The sequence below is a fragment of the Fundulus heteroclitus genome, chromosome 5 (assembly GCF_011125445.2).
Source record: "Fundulus heteroclitus isolate FHET01 chromosome 5, MU-UCD_Fhet_4.1, whole genome shotgun sequence".
Taxonomy (NCBI): domain Eukaryota; kingdom Metazoa; phylum Chordata; class Actinopteri; order Cyprinodontiformes; family Fundulidae; genus Fundulus; species Fundulus heteroclitus.
In genome coordinates this window covers 31,959,184-31,978,381 of record NC_046365.1, presented here as the reverse complement: position 1 = coordinate 31,978,381, position 19,198 = coordinate 31,959,184, and the positions used below count along the sequence as shown (strand labels likewise).

Here is a 19,198-nt window from a genome sequence, read left to right as displayed (position 1 = left end):
CACCGCTCCAGTAGGTAGAAGCAAGGAAGAAAAACTTCGCAATCGCAGGAGTGTTGAGGTAAAGAAAAAAAAATTCCGTAAAGCTACATGTAGCTGGGAGCCAATATCCGGTTTTAATTTTCAAAATAAATGTATTGTCATCCTTGTCGCCCCTACAAACATGATTATTTTTATTTAGCTTTTTAAATAATTTATTGTATATTCATAAATGCTTCATATTTTTCAAAATCCAAAATGATTTAAGCGTGACTTCAAACGAATTTCCTTGGTTTACCTTTTAATTTGAAGGTGCAGTTTGACAACTTCCGGTTTTGTTCCGCGTCTCTGGCTAGCTTAACCGAGTGGAGAGAGCTACATGTTGTTGCTAGACGACCCCGTCCGCCACACCGCCGAGAAAACACAAACCTCTGGTCGGAAGGACGGCGGAACTTTACCGAATATCAGTGAGAAATGGTGGACAGGCTGCTTCACCGAGAACGCCTTTCATTTTCCGAGACGAGTTTTTGTTTTGTCGACCAACATTTCTCAAGTCACAGCACAGCTAGCGTCTCTCTTGTGGCTCCAGCTGTGCAGTAGCTTCTGGACCCAGCTGAGCGGAATCCTTCTGACTGGAAGAGGGATGGAAACGTTACAAGAAGCAAGAGTCCAAGTGTTCAGGCTAACGTGACAATTTGTTCAGCAGTGATGTTCAGTGCAGCTAACAAAATGTCTCTGGAGGCGAGTGATGAGGACGAGCTGGTGAGTCTCTTTCATCAACAACATAACTGTCTCTGTCATCTGAAAACTAGTTTTCTATATATAAAAAAACCTGCTGGTCAGACTTTTTATGTGGATTTAGTCAAACTCAGTTTACCCAGATCGTCTTTCTTTCTGCCAGGTTTTTCTGTTTATTTTGCCATTCTATCTTGCGAAAAACAAGCTGCCATGCGCACATGCATCACCGCAAGTTTAAAGGCAAACCATGAAGTTTGTCTGAATACGTCTGTTTGGATTTTCCATGTTCAGGTTGTTCCTTTTTAAGATGATTTCCACGTTTCTACAATGCTGGTTAAAAGGGATCCCCAGGCTGGCAGACTGATAATCAACCCAAACCTATTGGTTAGACCAGGGGTCTGCAACCTGTGGCTCTTTGGACCTTCCACAGTGGCTCTTAATAACTTTGGCTACAAATTATATTTTTGTTATGGTATTTAAATGTAATAATGATAATAAATGCAGGTTTTAAGCATTTTATTCTTGGAATAATCGCTTTTAACTTTCACAACATAATGATGCTGAAAGTGCCAGTAATATTTAATTTTAAATCAAAATTTTGTCATTATGTTGGAAACTATGATTTTTTTTTTTACATCATTATCCACAAATATCAACATCCCGTCGGTCCTCTTTTTTTTTTTTTAAACCTCCAAATAGACATAAAAGTGTGTTTCTTTAACGACGACAACATATTTCCTACAGTAGATCTTTATTAAAAATTATAACTTGTCTTTTTTAAAAAGGCTTGGCAACATTTGGTGCTCTGAACGGGTTTAATTCAAGTAGACTGTGGGTAAAATGGCTCTTTAGACTGTAATGGTTGCAGGCCCCAGGGTTAGACCCAAGCTGCATCCACCATGCCAATACCAGAGGGAAGAAGCAGAAAGGGGAAAAAATCCTATTAAAGAGAGAGGTAGTTTAGCTAAATCAGTGGTATAAGTTTATACTGCACGCAGAAACACTGTACTGGGAAATCCGACACCTATTTAAGGTGACACAATCTAGTAATTTTATGTGTGTCAATTATGCGGGAAAGAGAGGGATATAAGCCGATTAATACCAGAAAAGGTTCTAAAGATGATTGGAGCAAGTAAACTTTGAATCCCTCGATGCTTAAATGGAGCTAACGCTCTTCAGAATATCTGTCAACGAGGTTGCTCCTCTGGTGTAATATTTACTAATGCTAACTGATTAGCTTCACATTTGACCCTCTTGTGATGTCGGTGACCCACATACATAGCACACGTAACACAATTAGCTGTTTGTTTTTCATGAGCACAATTTTAGAAAAGGTTTTTTGTGAAATCCTGCAATGGAAAGTGTAAACTTTTTTTTTTTAAAGAAAAACTTAGGGGAGAAAGGGTAAAAAATACAGGTGTCTTGATCTATGGACGGGAATGACCTCATGCTCTAAAATGCATTTGCAGTTGGAAAATACAAATATAGAACAAACTACTAAAGCCCTGTGTTTAACTTGAAACAACCTAAACTGTTTATAATATGCACTTGTTTGTCCTACCTGTTGCAAGAAATATTTTTTTATTTAACTGTGTATTTATCTAGCCGTGTCTTATTTTCTCAGGTGGAGGATGGTTTCACTCTTCCTGCTGATATTTCAGGAAAGGTAAACTGTTCTTGTATTTTTCTGGTTGATCATTTCCCCCTTTTTTTTCTTTCTTTTTTTTAAGAGGCTTTTAGTTTGATATATTTGCCTTCCTTCTGCTCCAACACCTCTTGTTTATTAGAGAACGTCAAGGACTAAATCGTCTGTCAAGCCTCCGCTTTCTCCAAGTAAGACCAGCTGAGCTGATAAACTGGAAATAATTGCAGAAACTGTAACAGAACAATTATCAGATTTTTTTTATGGCTTTTTTTCAGGGTCTCCATACCTCTTCAGTCTGAATATGAACTCCAAAAGAGCAGCAGTGGCAGCCTGGAGACTGCCGAGGCCGTCCTTGGGGGACGCTAGAGGCGAGACGCTAAGGGAGCGTTGCTCGGCTCGCCACACGTCTCTCAGCAACGGCCATGGTAGGGTCCGTTTATAAACCCAGCTGTGGCTTTATAGAAAGTGTCACTCCTCAGAGGAGCGCTTTTCTCAGAACACCTGGCAGAACTTCAATATGACAGTTCCTGACAAAATGTTTTTGTTCCATTATACTTTTGTTTTCTCTTCATCTTCGTATGTGTTGTATGTGCTGGTTTCAGAGTCTGATGACAGCCCACAGCTGCTGAAACAGAAGTCCAGCTTAAGAAAACAACAGCTTTTTGCATCTAATGGTAAGACAAGGTTTTAGGGTCTACAGGCTGTGAAGCTGAGGATAATATTTTGTTGACCGAGGAAGAAGTTAGAATAGTAATCAATATTTAACTAATTCAGAGCATTTTTTTGTGAGGTTTTTTTTTCTTTCTTTTTTTTGGGTATACTTTAAGTAACATTTTGCAGGTTTTACTATAGGTGCTGGTGACCACAAGGACAAAGAGGGCATGTATGACGAGATCATTCGCCTCAAAAAGGTAAACAAGCAAAACCACAGCAGCCTGAACAATGGAGACGCCACATTTTTTGTGAGGTGCTGGTTATTCTGCACATTGTTTTGTGTTTTCTTGTAACAGGCATTTTCCAATAAACCTACGTTTTATACCCCCTTTGACAACTAATGATTTAAATCAGTGGTCTTTAACGGCAGTCATCGGAGGCCGATTTCCTGGGAGTTTTAGATGTGTATCTGCTTCAACTCACAAATCAGATAATTAGTTCATTAGCAGTGCTCTCTAGAGCTTAATTGCATTACGAGCCACCGATTCAGGCATTTTATACAGGATATATATAAAGGTCCTGCATAATGGACTGGAGTTTGTAATGTAATTTTCTATAATCTATTTGTAGTATACGATAAGGAAAAGCAGTTATGTGACTGAATACATATTTTATTGGCAGAACTTTACCTTGAGTGACTTTGGTTTGATCAAAGATCAAATTTCATGAGTCAACTGGCAAAATAGGGAGAAGTATTAATAGAAATAGAAATAAACTGTAATACAAATCATTTAGAGAGTTTTTAGCCCCATAACTTGTAAAAAATACTTCATTACAGTGAAATGTAAAGAGATACACAATGATTTAGATTGTTGTAAAGTGGTTTGTTTACTGGTACGAAATTGATAAAAGAACGGACAAAATGACATGTGTAAATTGTATAATGTAAATACGAAGGGGAAAATTGATCCCATGTCTTTTTGACGTAAAATATCGAATCACTTATGTCAATCTTACCAGTTCTCATTTTACTTTTGAACTAAAAAAATCAACAAATGCAATTTTCAAAAGTGAAAATCTAATTTCTATATTTAAATCCCCAACTGCCACCCATATCTGATTCCATTTTTTAAGACAAAATTTCAACCTTAACCAATCTGAACTGCTTTAAATTACATCCAACAAGTTGTGACAGTTCTATGCTTTTCAGTAATTTGTATCTGTAGCGTTCTTAAAAACAAATTAGCTTGTTTCAGATTTGCTGCACCAACCTTCGCATATGTTTTATTATAATTTAAAATCGCTGTGTGATTAGTTCCTTTGATCCTCACTAAGAATAAGAAAGTAGAGCACATCACCCCAGTTCTAAAGTCATTACACTGGCTCCCTGTATCTCAGAGAATAGACTTTAAAATACGTCTGTTAGTCTATAAATCCCTGAATGGCTTAGCACCTAAATACATCACAGACTTGTTATCAATGTATCAACTATCCAGACCACTCAGGTCTTCTGGCTCCAGCCTTCTCTGCATACCCATAACCAGAACTAAACACGGAGAAGCAGCATTTAGTTCCTATGCTCCACTTATCTGGAACAAACTCCCAGAAAACTGAAAGTGCTGAAAGCCTGAGTTAAAATGAAGGTTAGAAATCTGTTTGTTTAGAGCTGCCTTTAAATGTTAATATTAAATGAAAACTTTGTAGTTCACTGAAACTTCACTAAATTAAGTTTGTAGTCCAACCTATTTTGACCTGCTGCTATTATTTCATTGCCATTTACTTTCTTCTGTATGTTTTCTTTTCTAATTTTCTGTTTATGTACAGCACTTTAAATTGTGTTGTTACTGAAATGTAAAGCTGAATCAATCAGATTAATCAATTATTGAAATAATCATCAGCTAATTTAATTATTCAATCGTTAACTGTAATCTATATACTCTAAAATATGTAATCTGCTCAAAGAACAACCAATTCAGAGCAGTATACAGGACAGGACTGAATATGATCTATCCAGAATATGATCTATCCAGAACTCCTAAAGTGGGATTGTTTACGCTTCACATGGTTCAATTTTGTAAAAAAAAAAAAAAATTTTTGCGGTCCATTAATCAAAAAAATTGTTGATAGATTAAACAATTATCAAAATAATAGTTGCAGTCCAGACAGATAGATGGATAGATGTAGACCTCAATTAAAAAATTACCATGTTGTCAGTATTAAAGTGAGATTTTTTTTTACATGTTTCTGACATTTACAATGCATATAAAATGTACACTAAGCCTAGTTCAAGAAACTTGTTTATTGGGGCATGTTAATTTATGATCAGTATATTTTTAGATCTGTAAATTAAGGAAATAATCAGATTAATTGATTAATACATTTGTCGACAGCCGCTGCCCTATTGAAATGTGCTACACAGATAAACTCGTCTTGCCTTCCTTTGCCATCAGAGTCTCCAGGCTCAGAAGTCTGACAACCAGCAAATGAAAGCCAAACTGCGGCGCCTGGAGGAAGATAATGCTAAGAGAGAGAAACAGATTGAAGAACTCCTGGACCCCACAAAGGTATATATCCACAGGATTGTTTTTAAATTTCACCAGGAGTGTCTTACAGATTTTAAAAGCATGTTTCTTTGTTTTTGTTGTTGGAAGGGCTCCGAATACACTCGTAGTTTGGTCGATAAGAAAAAAGACGGGAGTGTGGTGAGTTTGTCCATTTTGATGGTGACCATATAAAAAGTTGTTATAGCAAACACCTTTTACCCATCTTTTAAGATCAAATCTTTTCCTTAAGATTGTCAATGGGCTGAAGCAGAGAATCCTAAAACTTGAGCAGCAGTGCAGAGAGAAAGAAAATGCTTTAAGGTAAACTGAACCTTCATTTGGCTGTAAATTCACAGCTTTTTTTTTTTAGGCTTGCAATGTTTTTTGATTATTAATAATTTCTGCAGTAAACTGCAGAGTGAGTTGAGGACCACCAACCTAGAGGAGCTGAAGATCACTGTAGAAACATACTTCGAGGAGGTAATATTTATGGGATGAGTTGCTTGTGGTTTAAATGTTGTGTAAACACCTAATTTGCCCACTGTGGGTCCATAAAGGTTATTTCTACTCTATATTATTATATCTGCTTAAGCTTTGAAGTGTGCCTGAGGCTGTTAAACAGTTAAGCTGTAATAACGTTGTTTTGATTCTCATCTTGCAGATCCAAAGACTGAGGATACTTTTAGATGCTGCAGAGAAAAGGTGTGAATAATTGAACAATGAAAAACTCTCATGGGAACATATCTTGTTTCAGTAAACATAAAGCTCATTGATTGTTTTCTTTAACTATTCATGATGCCAACAAATGGGGCCGAGATCTTAATAACTCCTCCGGGAATCAGAAAGGTCAAAATGCACGGTGTTTGATGTCATCAATAGAGATACATTGATCACAATTTTGTGGCTAATTTCTGATCCCCAGTTTCTGAAAAGATCTAACCGGCCGATTCAGATTTAAGCTGATTCCGACTTCTCTTCCTTTATTACACCCATAACTAACAGCATACTAAACAGTTTTCGATGGAGCCTTCCTACTTTGAAGGGACACTAATTACTTAAATTAAGAGCAGAGGTGTTGTCAGTTGTACAAAAATGACTTTTTTCAGGGGTCATTTGGGTAGTTTCTGTTTTCATTATGTCTTAAAAATGGTAAATATGAGTGTGTGATAATAAATGGCATTTCAACCACTAGCTATAAGTGGAAAATAGTTTTTGTATTTCATATTCTCTGAAAAGGGCCCAATTGAACGAAATGAAAACGACAGTCGGCCGGGTATGTAAACTTTTGAGCACAACTGTAGATTCCAACCTGAACTCAGCTCTTCAAAATGGTGCAAACCTTTCCAAATACCGTATTTTCCGGACTTTAAGTCGCTCTGGAATATAAGTCGCATCAGTCAAAAAATGCGTCATAAAGAGGAAAAAAAACTAAATAAGTCGCACCGGACTATACGCATCAGCAAAGATGTAAAACGCCCAGACAACAGACTTCTAAGCTAGCGCTAGCTGTTATTAGCTTCACGGACAGCTTAGTAATAGGCTTCTGGCGTAGTCTGGGTCCTTGGAGCTGCACCACTCAACGCTCTGCTGCGTGAATGCAGACTTCTTGTTTATAAGTTAATGTTTCAATAAATTTTTAAGTTAAAGTGACCAGGTTTCTCTAATAAAAACCGGGGATGTCTCTGATTTTGTTGAGAAGTTCTGTCCGGGGGTTGGTTTGTTTTGTATGATTGCATCACCGACGGGGTGGGGAAGGCGCGTTCAACTCAGCTCTTCCACTGCGTTGGGACGGCGGCAGGACTTTTTTCCTCCATGATACAATGAATATATATACTATAGACATTAATGTTTAGTCCTTGATTCATGCAGCATGAATCAAGGACTAAACATTACTGTCTATAGTATATATATTCCTTGTATCATTGCTGGTCAAGATGAATTACCATTTAAATTTGATATACAAGTTGCAGGATCGGCCAAACTATGAAAAAAAGTGCGACTTATAGCCCAAAAAATACGGTAAAACATTTTCAATGACAGTTTAAAGGATAAAACAGTTTTTTTTTTTACTCCGTTTAGCCTTCCTGTTATCAGCTGAAAATCCTGCTCTCTCTAGCTCTCTTGTAAACATTGCGTAGAAAATAGTTTAACACCTCACTGACACTGAAAATTGCAAATTTGAGTCTCATTTAGCCAGTAATGGCGCCCCCCACTGAACGGTGTTGATGGTCCTGGAGGCGATTAGGCGCGGTGCGCTTAGCGATTGCTAAAGGTTTGACCTTCCAGTCGCGGGTTAGGGCTGTTCACGCTAAAAATTGTTCACTTCTGACTACCTGACGATTCCTCTGTGCTTTTCCAGGAATAAATGTAAAATATAAGGCCATTGCTGCATTTAAGTCTCCATCTGCATGTTTGCCTGCAGCAGTCGAGCAGAGAGTAAATGCTCTCAGAGGCAGCAGAAAGCTTTGAGCTCCACAGCTCAGCGCTTGGCTGAAAACTTGAAGCATCTTCAGCAGGAAAATGCAGCGCTCAGAGAAGAGCTCGACACGGACAGTCCTGGTGCTGGAATTAAAGGTCTTTGCATACCCATAACCATCTTCATGTAAAACCCCATGAAACATCTATGAAGTTCTATTTTTTTTTTTTTTTTTTAAATCTTTGCTCTTTTTTTTAATCTCAAACATGTGCAAGCTAGTTTTTTCCTCAATGTGTTCACCCTAATATTGATATGAAAATCATGAACAACCGTCTCAAAGCATGATTCATTACTACGTTATATTTAATATTCTCTGCTGTAGCTACAATAAATGTGTGTGTGTGTGTGTGTGAATGTGATTGTAGGTTACAGAGAGTGGAGCAGACAGAGGTTGTTGAGAAGGCTGTTAGAGTTGGAGAGGGTAAGAGGAAGTTCTAGCTAATGTAAACACAGTTTGTTGTTTGGACGCTTTAAACACTCATACACCATTGTCTCGTCCTATCAGAGGCTAGAGGACAGCAGAAGACACACCCACTCAGCAAAGAGCAGCATTCCATTGGATAAGGAGCTCCAGTCTCCGCCTACTGAGGCTCCAGGGTTTACCATGGCAACAGAGGCAGTGGTCTCCGTGGGAACCAACACTGAGCAGGAGAAAGAGCTTTCTGCTCTGAGGGAACACCTCGGCCAATTGGAGGAGGAGAGGGCGGAGCTTCAAGAGAGGCTGACCAATCAAAAGTGAGGAAGCACTCAGTTCAATAAACAACACATCTAGTTCATTAATAAACGGCATTTATGGCAGCAGTCTAAGAAGAAATTCATATAATGGGTTTTATTGCACTGCAACACGGTTAAATAGCAAACTTTTACAGCAGCTCCACACATAGAAACTCCTGCAAATTGGATAAGTTGCTAGAAACAAATAAATAGATCCAAATTTACTATCATTATTTTTCACATCCAGGTGGGATAAATAGGGAATAAAGTACTTTGCATTTCATGAAACAAATGTGTTTTGTGACAGGTGTGCAGGTGATTTCGCTGTTAAAACAAAGTGTAAACTGACCATAAAAGTACAGCTGGAAAATTGGAGGAAAATATTGCTCTGTCATGAGAGCTTTTTAAAATATCTTTCAAGAAGGAGATAACACATGAATCTTGCTATTCACCTGTCAGTGAGTGGAAATTTACAGAAACTTACCAAAAAAAATGCAATACACTAACAAGACAAGTTATGGACTGTTAGAAATAACTTAAGAAGCTCAGGCATCCAGCAGGTTGGAGTTTTTGTCTTTGTCACTTCAAGTATGGATTAGAATGGAGAAAATAAAATAACTATACAAGAGGTTTTTCAGCTTTTCCTTCTTTCTTGCTCTAAATGATACAAAATATCTGATGCTGTTTAATAATTGAAGTGAATTTTAGATTTATTTATTTATTTCAGCGTCACATTTTGTCCATCAGTTGTGTGGTTTTTGACACTCGGGCTAAATGCGCACTAATTAAAACATTTTTAAAAAAGTGCTTTTTAATTACTTTTCGGGACACTTTACAACTTTACGTGTTTTAAAATTGATCTGTCAAGTCCATTATGAGAGAAAGAGGAACTTAAAAAAAATCCTTCAAAACTTCAGTCGTCCTGTTATTGTTTTTTTTATTTTATTTGATATTTAAACAAAAATCTGAATACTGAGTTGATAAATGAAACAGTTTTATGTTTGCCGTCTTTGTCTGTTCTTGTTTTCCCAGCGCCTGGAAAAAAATTACTGAGTGCTGTGCTTTTATCTTTATTTGTGTTTGCAGTGATGAACTGATGCAGCTGAGGACAGAAAGAGGGGAACTGATAAAAGAGACAGAACGACTGAAAGCTGAACAGAAAGAACAACTAGACAAAGTGGAACAGCAGCATAGGTGAGTTTCTAATTCTCATGTACAGTGTGTCGATCAACAGGCCACTAAGGATACTTGCAGGTCAATTTGGCGGGGGGGGGGGTCTGATTCAGGTAAACTCACGGCATCAAAACTGAAGACTGCAGCTTTTTCGGCCTGTAAGTACACATCAGTATCTTTTTGATGTATCTGGTTTTGACTTTAATAAAATCATATAAAGATTGGGGCCTGTCTCTCTCCACTGGAGCTAGAAGTAATAACCGGGGATGAAAAATCAATGGATGGATGGATGGATAAATTAAAGCAAAGTATACATAAAAGAGCTTTTATCTTTTATGGTTCTCAGAAGGACAGCAAGAATGGGCAAAAAAAAAAATCAGAACTGACATTTTAGACCACAAAGAAAACTGGAAATTAGTGTCAGCCAGTAAGATCCTGATTAGCCTGGCTCTAATTGATTGGAAATCTGAAGATTTTTCAGAATGGTCATTAAACCTTCCTGTACATCTACATCAGGAAAGCTTTTTTTTTTATTATAAAATTGATCAGTGTAGCCCCAATAATGAAATAACTGTTCAATAATGTCAAAATAGTTTTTAACCAATAACATCCTAACATTTTGCCAATACCTTTAAACATGTGTAGGTCACATGATCACTGTTCTCTTCTATTCTAGCTCATACCACTAAATAAAGCAACTACCAAATGGGCTTAAAAGTAATTAACTAAATAATATTTATCCAGGTATGAAATGATAAATTCACAAACATTAGCTAATAGACAGTATTAGGAAAATAGATGTAATAAAACAAATTCATCTCAATTTGGGTCTCACAGCCATAGCTAAGGAAAGAGTGCAGCGTAGTACGTATCGTTGAATGAAAAAAAAAAATACTTTTTCCACTGTGCTTTGTTTCCAATAAATACAGGCCTGTTTACATATTACAACTAAAGTTTACATTTTCAATAGATTTGTTTTTTTGGGTAAATGTTTGACCCATAAATGAAACTGATTACTTTATTGACTCAAACACGTTGTCACACTATTAGCAGGCTGTTATTTATCACATTTAGAATGGTCAAAATTGGCAAGTATTACTTAAACAAACAGGTTTTTAACCTTGATTTAAACAGACTCAGGGTTTGAGCACGTTTGCAGTCCTCTAGGAGTTTGTTGCAGATAAGTGGAGTGTTTGGTTCTGGCTCTGGGAATGAAGAGTAACGGGAATGCATGACTCTTTAAATCTTTTTTTTTTTTTTTATTTTCAATGCAATTTTATTTATAGAGCGCCAATTCATGAAACATGTCATTTCAAATAAGATGACAGGGTGGGAAATAAGATATCCCACCAAATATTGCATTCAAGCCGTCCTTTCAGTTTGCAATATTGCGGCACTCCCTGATATTACAATTGACAATGTACCAAATTACCACTCTACAAAATATGAATTACTTCTAAATCCTGACCTTTGTACTGTTACTCATGTGCATGTTGCATATAAACGTTCTTGATGATTTAAAGACACATGAGATATTGAAACATGAATTTAAAAAGCGCAAGTACTCCACTTCATTGTTTTCTATCTAATCAGATTTATTTAGTTATTTTTCTGCTTTTCTGTTTTCTAGACAGGAGTTAGAAAAGTTGTTGACAAGGATTCAAACTCTGGAGGAGGCCAGAAGCAAACTTGTCCAGGCTGAGGTCGGCTCTCCTCCTCCCACAACGTCCGAGCATCTGGAGGACGCTGCGCCCAGAGCAGGTCAGGAGGAGGAAGAGGAGAGGGCCGCTGGATGTCAGGAAAAGGGGGAGGAAGGAGAGGAATCACCGGGGACGGACGACGAGATGACAGAAAAAGAAAAGGCAGCTTTGATCATTCAGACAAACTGGAGACAGCACAGACAGAGGGTAGGTAACGCGCTGCAGTTATGTAAAGGTAGTCGCTGATGCCTGAGAGAACTATTATATAAGAAATATCCAGACACGCTGTCTTGTTTTTCTACTGTTCTGTCTGCAGGACATTGTGATGTTTCAGTCGGTGATGAGGGGCCATCTTTTCAGAGATTCCTGGCTGAAGGACCTTCTGAAAAGCACAGAGAATAAGGTATTGAAGTTTTCCACATTGTGTCACATCACAGCCACAAACCTCAGTGTTTTTTCATGGGATTCTGTGAGATCAGCCAACACCAAGTAGAGTTTGGGTCACAAGTTTTCTTTTGAAATAAAAACCTGAAAAGTGTGGATTGCCTTTTTATTCTGTCCTCTTAAAGTTTATACTCGACACATTGAACAGGGTGTGAGGCTGTGTGAGCCAAAAGACAGAGTTTTTTTTCTTTTTTTAACTTGGCGCAGTGCGTGCTTGCAAATTTCTTTAAAAAAAACTCTGGTACCCCTAAATAAATAAAACCCATTAAAGCCAGTTGTCGTCAAAAATCATCTAATTAGCAAATAGTTGTTTTATCCAGTGTTTCAGTTCTTTTTGTCATCATTTTTGAGAGGTGGTTTCAGGAATCAAGTCCACAAAGTTAATATACATTTAAACATGGAATACATTAAATTGTAGACTGCATTTATGCCCCGGTTTAAAGGTACGAGAGAATAAAGAGGATTTCTTCTGAAACATTCAAGTTTCAGTTTACCTAAAACAAACACTAGATGGCTCTAAAAAGCATTTAGTCAGCCTCATTTTCGCTCTCTGTCATGTTCGTCTTTTGATTTCAGTCTGAAGTATCCCTAAACGGCAGGAACTCTGGTGGTGGAGGGTTAGATGCTGCTGCCCTGACTCTGATACAGTCTGCCTTCAGGGGACATTTAGCTCGTTGTAGTCTTGCAATAAAGAGGTCAGTCAGTTTTCACGTTGAATTTTTAAAGATTGTAGCCACAAATCATTTTTTAATGATCTTTTCGTTTGTGCATCAGCTCAGGGTTCGCTGTGCCTTCTCCAGCTGAAAACTATGCGCCTGCTCCGGCACCAGGAAGGGCTGGCTTAACAGATGCTCCTAGCAGAAAAGGTAAGGTTCCCACACTTACCATACATGTTTATAGTCTGTAGGGCCGGACGATAATTCACTAACAATATATATTGATCGATAGACGTATATCAATGATAGAAAAAAAGGTTCAATAAAACGTTTAACAGAAGGATAGTTTTCCTTCCTTTTTTATTCTAGCCATGTAGATTAATATTACATTCGTTACATCCTCCCGACCAATCACAATCGCATAACCAAGCTCCGCCCCTTCAGAGTTCAGAGAGCATGTGTTTTTTTTTTTTTTTTAAAAACTTGCAGCTTTGGTAAAAAGTTGGTTGAATAAAGGGTTGAGTTTGAATTAAGTGTTTGTGTGTCCTGTATCTAAAAATAGGTCGCTAAGCAACAGCTTAAAATGGTCAGGGCTACATTTAAATATATGTTTTGAATTTGTTGATAATTATCGATATTGATCAATATGAGTTCCATTTTATCGAGATGCTTTTTTATCTATATCGTACAGCCCTAATAGGCTGAGGGACAAAAACCAGTGCCCATTCCACACAGAAAGGATGATTTTAACCTTTTTGGCTCTAAGGCTAAACAGTCGTAAGGAAAACTAAATATACGGTTCCTGCTTACACAGGAATTAAGAGGGACAGTAGCAAAGGAGCTACTAATCAAATCTATTTAATTAGCATCCACTGATTATCTGAAAGCAGCAGATTTGACAGTTTGCTGGTCTGGATCTGCCAGGGTAGAACGCCATAAGCAGCAAAGATTTTACAAAACCAAATGTCGCTGACCACCAATCTTGGAAGGGTTGAAAGACCATTTCTAAACAATGTAAAGTCCATCATTCTGCAATGAGAGATTATTTCCAAATTCTAAATGGTGGTAATCTTCCCGGTAGTGTACGTCCCAACAAAGTGGCCTAAGATCAGTTCAGAGAAATTACAAAAAGAAAAGAGCTTTCCTTCAGACCCTACGTGCCTCATTCAGCATTTTAAATGTTAAAGTTTACGACATGAAAAGCCTAATTTCACAGCTTCTTTGTATGGGCTGTTAAAAAAGAAGGCTTTCCACATTAAATCTAGCTGAACCACTGTACTTCGGGAACAGGGTCCTATGAGACAGACGAGAGCAACGTAGAGATGTTTGGTGAAAATAATATCCAGCATGTTCTCACAAACCCAATGAACTTGCTGTCAAACATTGTGGTGGTCTGATGATTTCTGGCTTGTCTGTAGCCACAGGATCTGGGTAACCCTCAGTCGCTGAGTGCATAGCAAAGCATTCTTGTTTTCAAACTCGAGGCTGGAGTTTGGCCCAGACCGGGCCATCAGCAGGGCAATGATCCCCGACAGCAGCAAGTCTACATGAAAAGGTCTGAAAATGAAACGCAGTGGTCAAGTGAGAGTCCAGACTTCAAACTGATTGAAATGCAGTGGTGGGACCCTCAGAAAGCTGTGCAGAAACAAAAGCCTGGAAACCTCAGTTTACTGGATTTTGCTCTACTTGTATGCACAGACATCATATACGTAGACGCGTCATAGGGCGCAGGTTCGCACGTCAACGTCACCGCCATATTGTATATGGCAGAAAAAAGTTGAGTTCTGTTATTGTGAACGTGGATCAGAGAAGATGCCTCATTCCTGTGCTGTATTTGAATCTAAACATTGTGGTCTTCATTATTTCATAAAACCGTGTCACATGTGAACCTTTAGGAACAGACTTTTTGGGTGAGTATTTAAGAGGTAAAATTAATATGAGGAAAAAAAAGTCCTAGGTCAATAAAGTAAAAATAAACAAACAAACACAAAAGTGATAATGTTATGATAAAAACATCATATTATGAGAATTAAGGGGGGACATTTCCAGAATAATCACAGTTTGCAGAATTATTTCACTCCTGGAGTAATAGGGCCAGGTTAGATTATTTTAAATATTTTTATTCTTTAGGAGAATAAATTCAGGAGAATGAAGCTAAAGGGATACGAAAATAAACTTGTAATATTACAAAAAAAAAATATACTACGAATCCAAAGCATATTCAGAGATTAAAGTCCCTCTGATACTGTTTAAGTGACTGAGTAACTGCAGATTTGCCACATTTAAGATGGCGGACGCTCTGACGCATCGCAGCATAGGCAGAACCCGCCCAATGACGCGTCTACCCTTATATTATGTCTATGCTTGTATGGACCTTCATTAAACCGTTTCTTTATTTCTTGCATTGATTTCAAGCTATTTATGGATGAGATAGAACAGATGTCTTCTGTCTCAGCAGTGCTATATATATACAGCTCAGTGTAATTTGTGTTGCAGTTAATGATGCTGGACTCCTTTTTTTTAAAGTGTGGCGATAGAAAATGTAATTCATCCACATTAACAATTACGGTACACAGCGGTTACAAGCACCTTGTGCCTGAGTCAGGGTCCTGACATGATTTATACTTATGTGTGCCACACTGGGCTCCAAACAGCTCTTCATTACTCCCCTGACACCTTTATGAGAAGTGATGGATCTACCTGAAGCACTTATCTAATTCCTCTGCACCAGCCAGACTTTGACAGCCTGAGATAAAAGGCTGATGATGGAGCTGAGAGCCTGTAATGATGCCATCTCCTATGACCTGTAAAGATCGGTAGCTGCTACCGCTCAAAGACCCGACCAACACGCCCCTGTCTGATTTCAGGGACCTCAGTGTTCCCATAGCTTTAATCCCTGAGGTTGAGAGTTAGGACTGCACCGCCTTAGCGGTGTTGCATCTGAGAGGATGTTTCTTTGAAAGAAATTGAGGGTTTATATCAGAAATGTGTGTGCATAGTGCCTGTCAATCTCTGCACTCTCTGCTGATAAAATGCTCGATTGTTGCGATGGAAAGAACTTGGATCATAGGTATTTTAAAACTTTTTTTAACGTTCAAGTTCAACTGGGAAAAAAAACATCAAATGTCTTTTTTTGTTTGTTTTTCAGGAAGGGGTGATTCAAAAATTAAAATGGTGTACTTACCTGGTTGCCTAAGCATGCAGACCTTTAATTTAATACTTTATTTAAGCACCTTCTTATTCCACTTATTCACACTTATTGTAATATAGAAGTTCTACTGTGAAGTTCAGCTGCTCTTGTGGGATTTTTCCCCCCCAACTTGGCCACTTTTGCATCGTTTAGTTAGAGCCCCAGTTTTCAGTGAGGTTACAGAGGATCACAGGAGTCTCTTTGTACAAGAGTATCAGCCAGCAGAAGAGAAAGTGGCCGCTTCACCAAGATTATTGAGAAAATAAGACGGAGCTGGTCTGAGAGGCTGCCAAGAGGACGAAAGAAACGCTGAAGGAGCAGAAATTTCCAGCTTAGACTTGTGTTAAAAGGAAGAAGCATTTTCTTCCAAAGGAAGAAAGAAAACTCTACGCCTGGTCTAAATCTCCCAAAAGCTTTCAGGAGGTTATGGGTTAGGGTGTGAGGAAACTAAACCTGAACCTCCTAAAAGGGAGGATTTAAGAAGTGTGACTGTTAGAAACCATCTCGGGAGAAGAAGTGGAGATGATGATGATCATCATGGAGTATAAAGTCATATTCAATAAATTAATTCAATTCAATTTTATTTATATAGCGCCAATTCATGAAACATGCCATCTCAAGGCACTTTACAAAGTCAAATTCAATCAAATCATACATATTGGTCAAATAAATTTTCTCTCTAAGGAAACCCAGCAGATTGCATTGTCTTTAGAAGCAGCATTCAATTCTCCTGAAAGAGCATAGAGTCACAGTGACAGTCGTCTGCATTGTCCATGGCTTTGCAGCAATCCCTCATACTGAGCAAGCATGAAGCGACAGTGGAGAGGAAGACTCCCCTTTAGCGGGAAGGAAAAACCTCCAGCAGAACCGGGCTCAGTATGAACGGTCATCTGCCTCGACCGACTGTAGGTTAGAGCAGACAGAGCAGAGACACAACAAGAGAGACAAAAAGCACAGAAGCACACATTGATCCAGCAATTTGTTCTAATTAGAATAAGTTAATTTATTTCAGTAACTCGATTCACAAAGGAAAACACATTATATAGATTATCACAGGCTGATGATGTTTTAAAGGCTTTATTTCTCTTAATTGTGATTTTTCTTTTACCTCCAGGCTCCAGCTAATGAAAACAAGCGTTCAAGATTAGAATTTAGCATCAGACCAATAAAAAAGTACCATATTTAATGCAGAAAATGGGGCTTAATTAAAAGTATGTTTAAAAGTATGTTTAATACTAGCCTAAAGTTTTTTTTTCCAAAAGGTACTTCAATCTGACAAACAAGCCTCTTAGAAATGCATATTGTAAATAAATAGTAAATGTTGCATTATCTGTGGAAAAATCTTGAGCTGATCCATCATGATATGTTTGCATGCTGTTAGTACAGCGTTGATTCGACTTAAGGTGTTTTTATTTACTGTATGCCTCTAAGTATTAAACACATTTGTTATATATATATATATATATATATATATATATATATATATATATATATATATATATATATATATATATATATATATATTTCATTTTTTTTCCCTTACAAGGTTCTGCATCTCTTAGTAAAAATGCTAAAAACGAAGAGAACCTCCATCCAGACTCAAGCACTCACGTCTCCAGCAGGTCACACACACAAGGTTAGAGGATAAAAAAAAAAACTGTCAGTTCTCCTCTTCCAACTGTTTTATTCACATATACAAGTGTTTTATTGGTAATATTTGGGCTAACTGGATAAAACTGGATGCCCTGTCTGTCTCTTATAGCTCAGCGTGAGCTGCGTTCCACGGCAGAGCTCGATGCAGGCGAATCGGACGATTCTGATGACATCGTTGTATCTCCGTCACGTCCATTGAGAAGCAGAGAAGCCCTAATCCTTTAGGTCTTCGGGTTTGTGTGTATCAGCAATATCCGTCATATGCTTGCTTATAAATCCATTACACCTTAGATGAAAATAATGATCACACAATATCTGCCATCCCAAAGACCCAGATGAATAATCAGAATACTCTTGGGAGTTTAACCTTTGTAGATCATGAAGATGTGTAGCACACGAGCGTTTACTAGCTGAGGACAGACCTTAGGGTAAAATGAATAAGCAGCTCTTTTAGTTTTTCTTTCTATAGTTTTGAGCCAATCAATGCTCCTTACAATAAACGATTCTTTGTTTTTTTTTTTCTGCTGAAACAGCTGCTGTATGGAGGGATCCTCATTAATCTTACAGCAGCGACCCACATTACTGTAAATTTGCCCGATCACGTGTCAGTCTGCCTGATATGAAATCCATAAACATGATCTCACACTATAAAACACAAATCAAATTATGGCCCGGTCCTTGAGGTGAGGCGAGGAACCGATTCTCATCTGATGCACTGCTGAGCCCAACTGTGAATAAATTATAGATCACTGCTGCAATACTGAACTGTCATTCCAGTGTAGGTTACCCAGGGTCTATGTGTAGTACTGATAAAACCCGGGCTTTAAGGAAGACGTTCATTTATAAAGCTGTCAAAAAATGGACGACTGCAATGCTCTTTATGGGTAAATAACCCTAATGTGTTTATTCAATAAAATGCTGTTTTTATACATTTTTTGTGTTTTTTTTTTACTTCGAGACGCTTGGACTTTTAATGTGTGCATAAGTTCATTATCTGTGAAAGATAATGGAGATAAGACCAGAGTGAGATTGCTTGGGCATGTACAGAGGAGAGATGCTGAGGCTGGAACCGCCAGGCAGGAGGCCTGTAGGAAAGACCAAAGAGGAGATTTATGGATTGAGTTAAAGAAGACGTGAAGGTAGTTGGCGAGAGAGAAGAAGAAGCAGAAGATGGGCTCAGATGGAGACAGATGACTCGCTCTGAGGGTAAAACTGAAAGATGAAGTTTAAGATTTTTTTTTTCTTTTTGAAATTAAACAAGCCTTTTTTTGTGTGTGTGTTTTCAATTAATTCTGTGGCCCCTTAGGTAAACGTCTAATGAGATGTCTATTTTTATAGGAAACCAACAACAAATTTACATAAGGTAATCAGTGATTTTATTTTTAGAGTTCATCTCATATGTAGTGATTTCAAGCGCTTTACAGAGATAAGCTACATAAAATACACTTGATGACAAGAAATACATAAAGAAAATTACATTCAAATGCATGCATGACATAAAAAGCTGTAAAAATACTAATTTTACAAAATAACTGTCCAAGAACTGCAAAACCTAAAAAAAAATTAAATGAGCCAACACTCCATACATCTCATGTGGTTTATTGCATTTACCGCTAAAATTTGAAAATGTGTTTGA

At 37.8% G+C, this 19,198-nt stretch overlaps 1 protein-coding gene across 4 annotated transcripts; it reads left to right on the top strand.

Moving 5' to 3' along the window:
• Positions 1-319: 319 nt before the first annotated feature.
• On the top strand, positions 320-18,493 carry iqce (IQ motif containing E). Of its 4 annotated transcripts, none has more exons than XM_036137426.1 (21): positions 320-738; positions 2,339-2,380; positions 2,502-2,547; positions 2,635-2,784; positions 2,962-3,033; positions 3,200-3,270; positions 5,464-5,577; positions 5,665-5,715; positions 5,807-5,877; positions 5,964-6,036; positions 6,218-6,258; positions 7,982-8,130; positions 8,398-8,453; positions 8,538-8,767; positions 9,833-9,940; positions 11,550-11,826; positions 11,933-12,022; positions 12,640-12,758; positions 12,838-12,929; positions 17,456-17,545; positions 17,672-18,493. In XM_036137426.1, exons 1-21 carry the CDS (start codon positions 685-687, stop codon positions 17,785-17,787), a joined length of 2,112 nt encoding a protein of 703 aa, XP_035993319.1. In that variant the 5' UTR covers positions 320-684; the 3' UTR covers positions 17,788-18,493. The 4 variants fall into 4 exon arrangements, with proteins under 4 accessions (XP_035993319.1, XP_035993320.1, XP_035993317.1 ...); XM_036137427.1 differs by having other exon boundaries at positions 321-738; positions 3,212-3,270; positions 7,979-8,130; XM_036137424.1 differs by having other exon boundaries at positions 321-738; positions 7,979-8,130.
• The last annotated feature ends 705 nt before the right edge of the window (positions 18,494-19,198 follow it).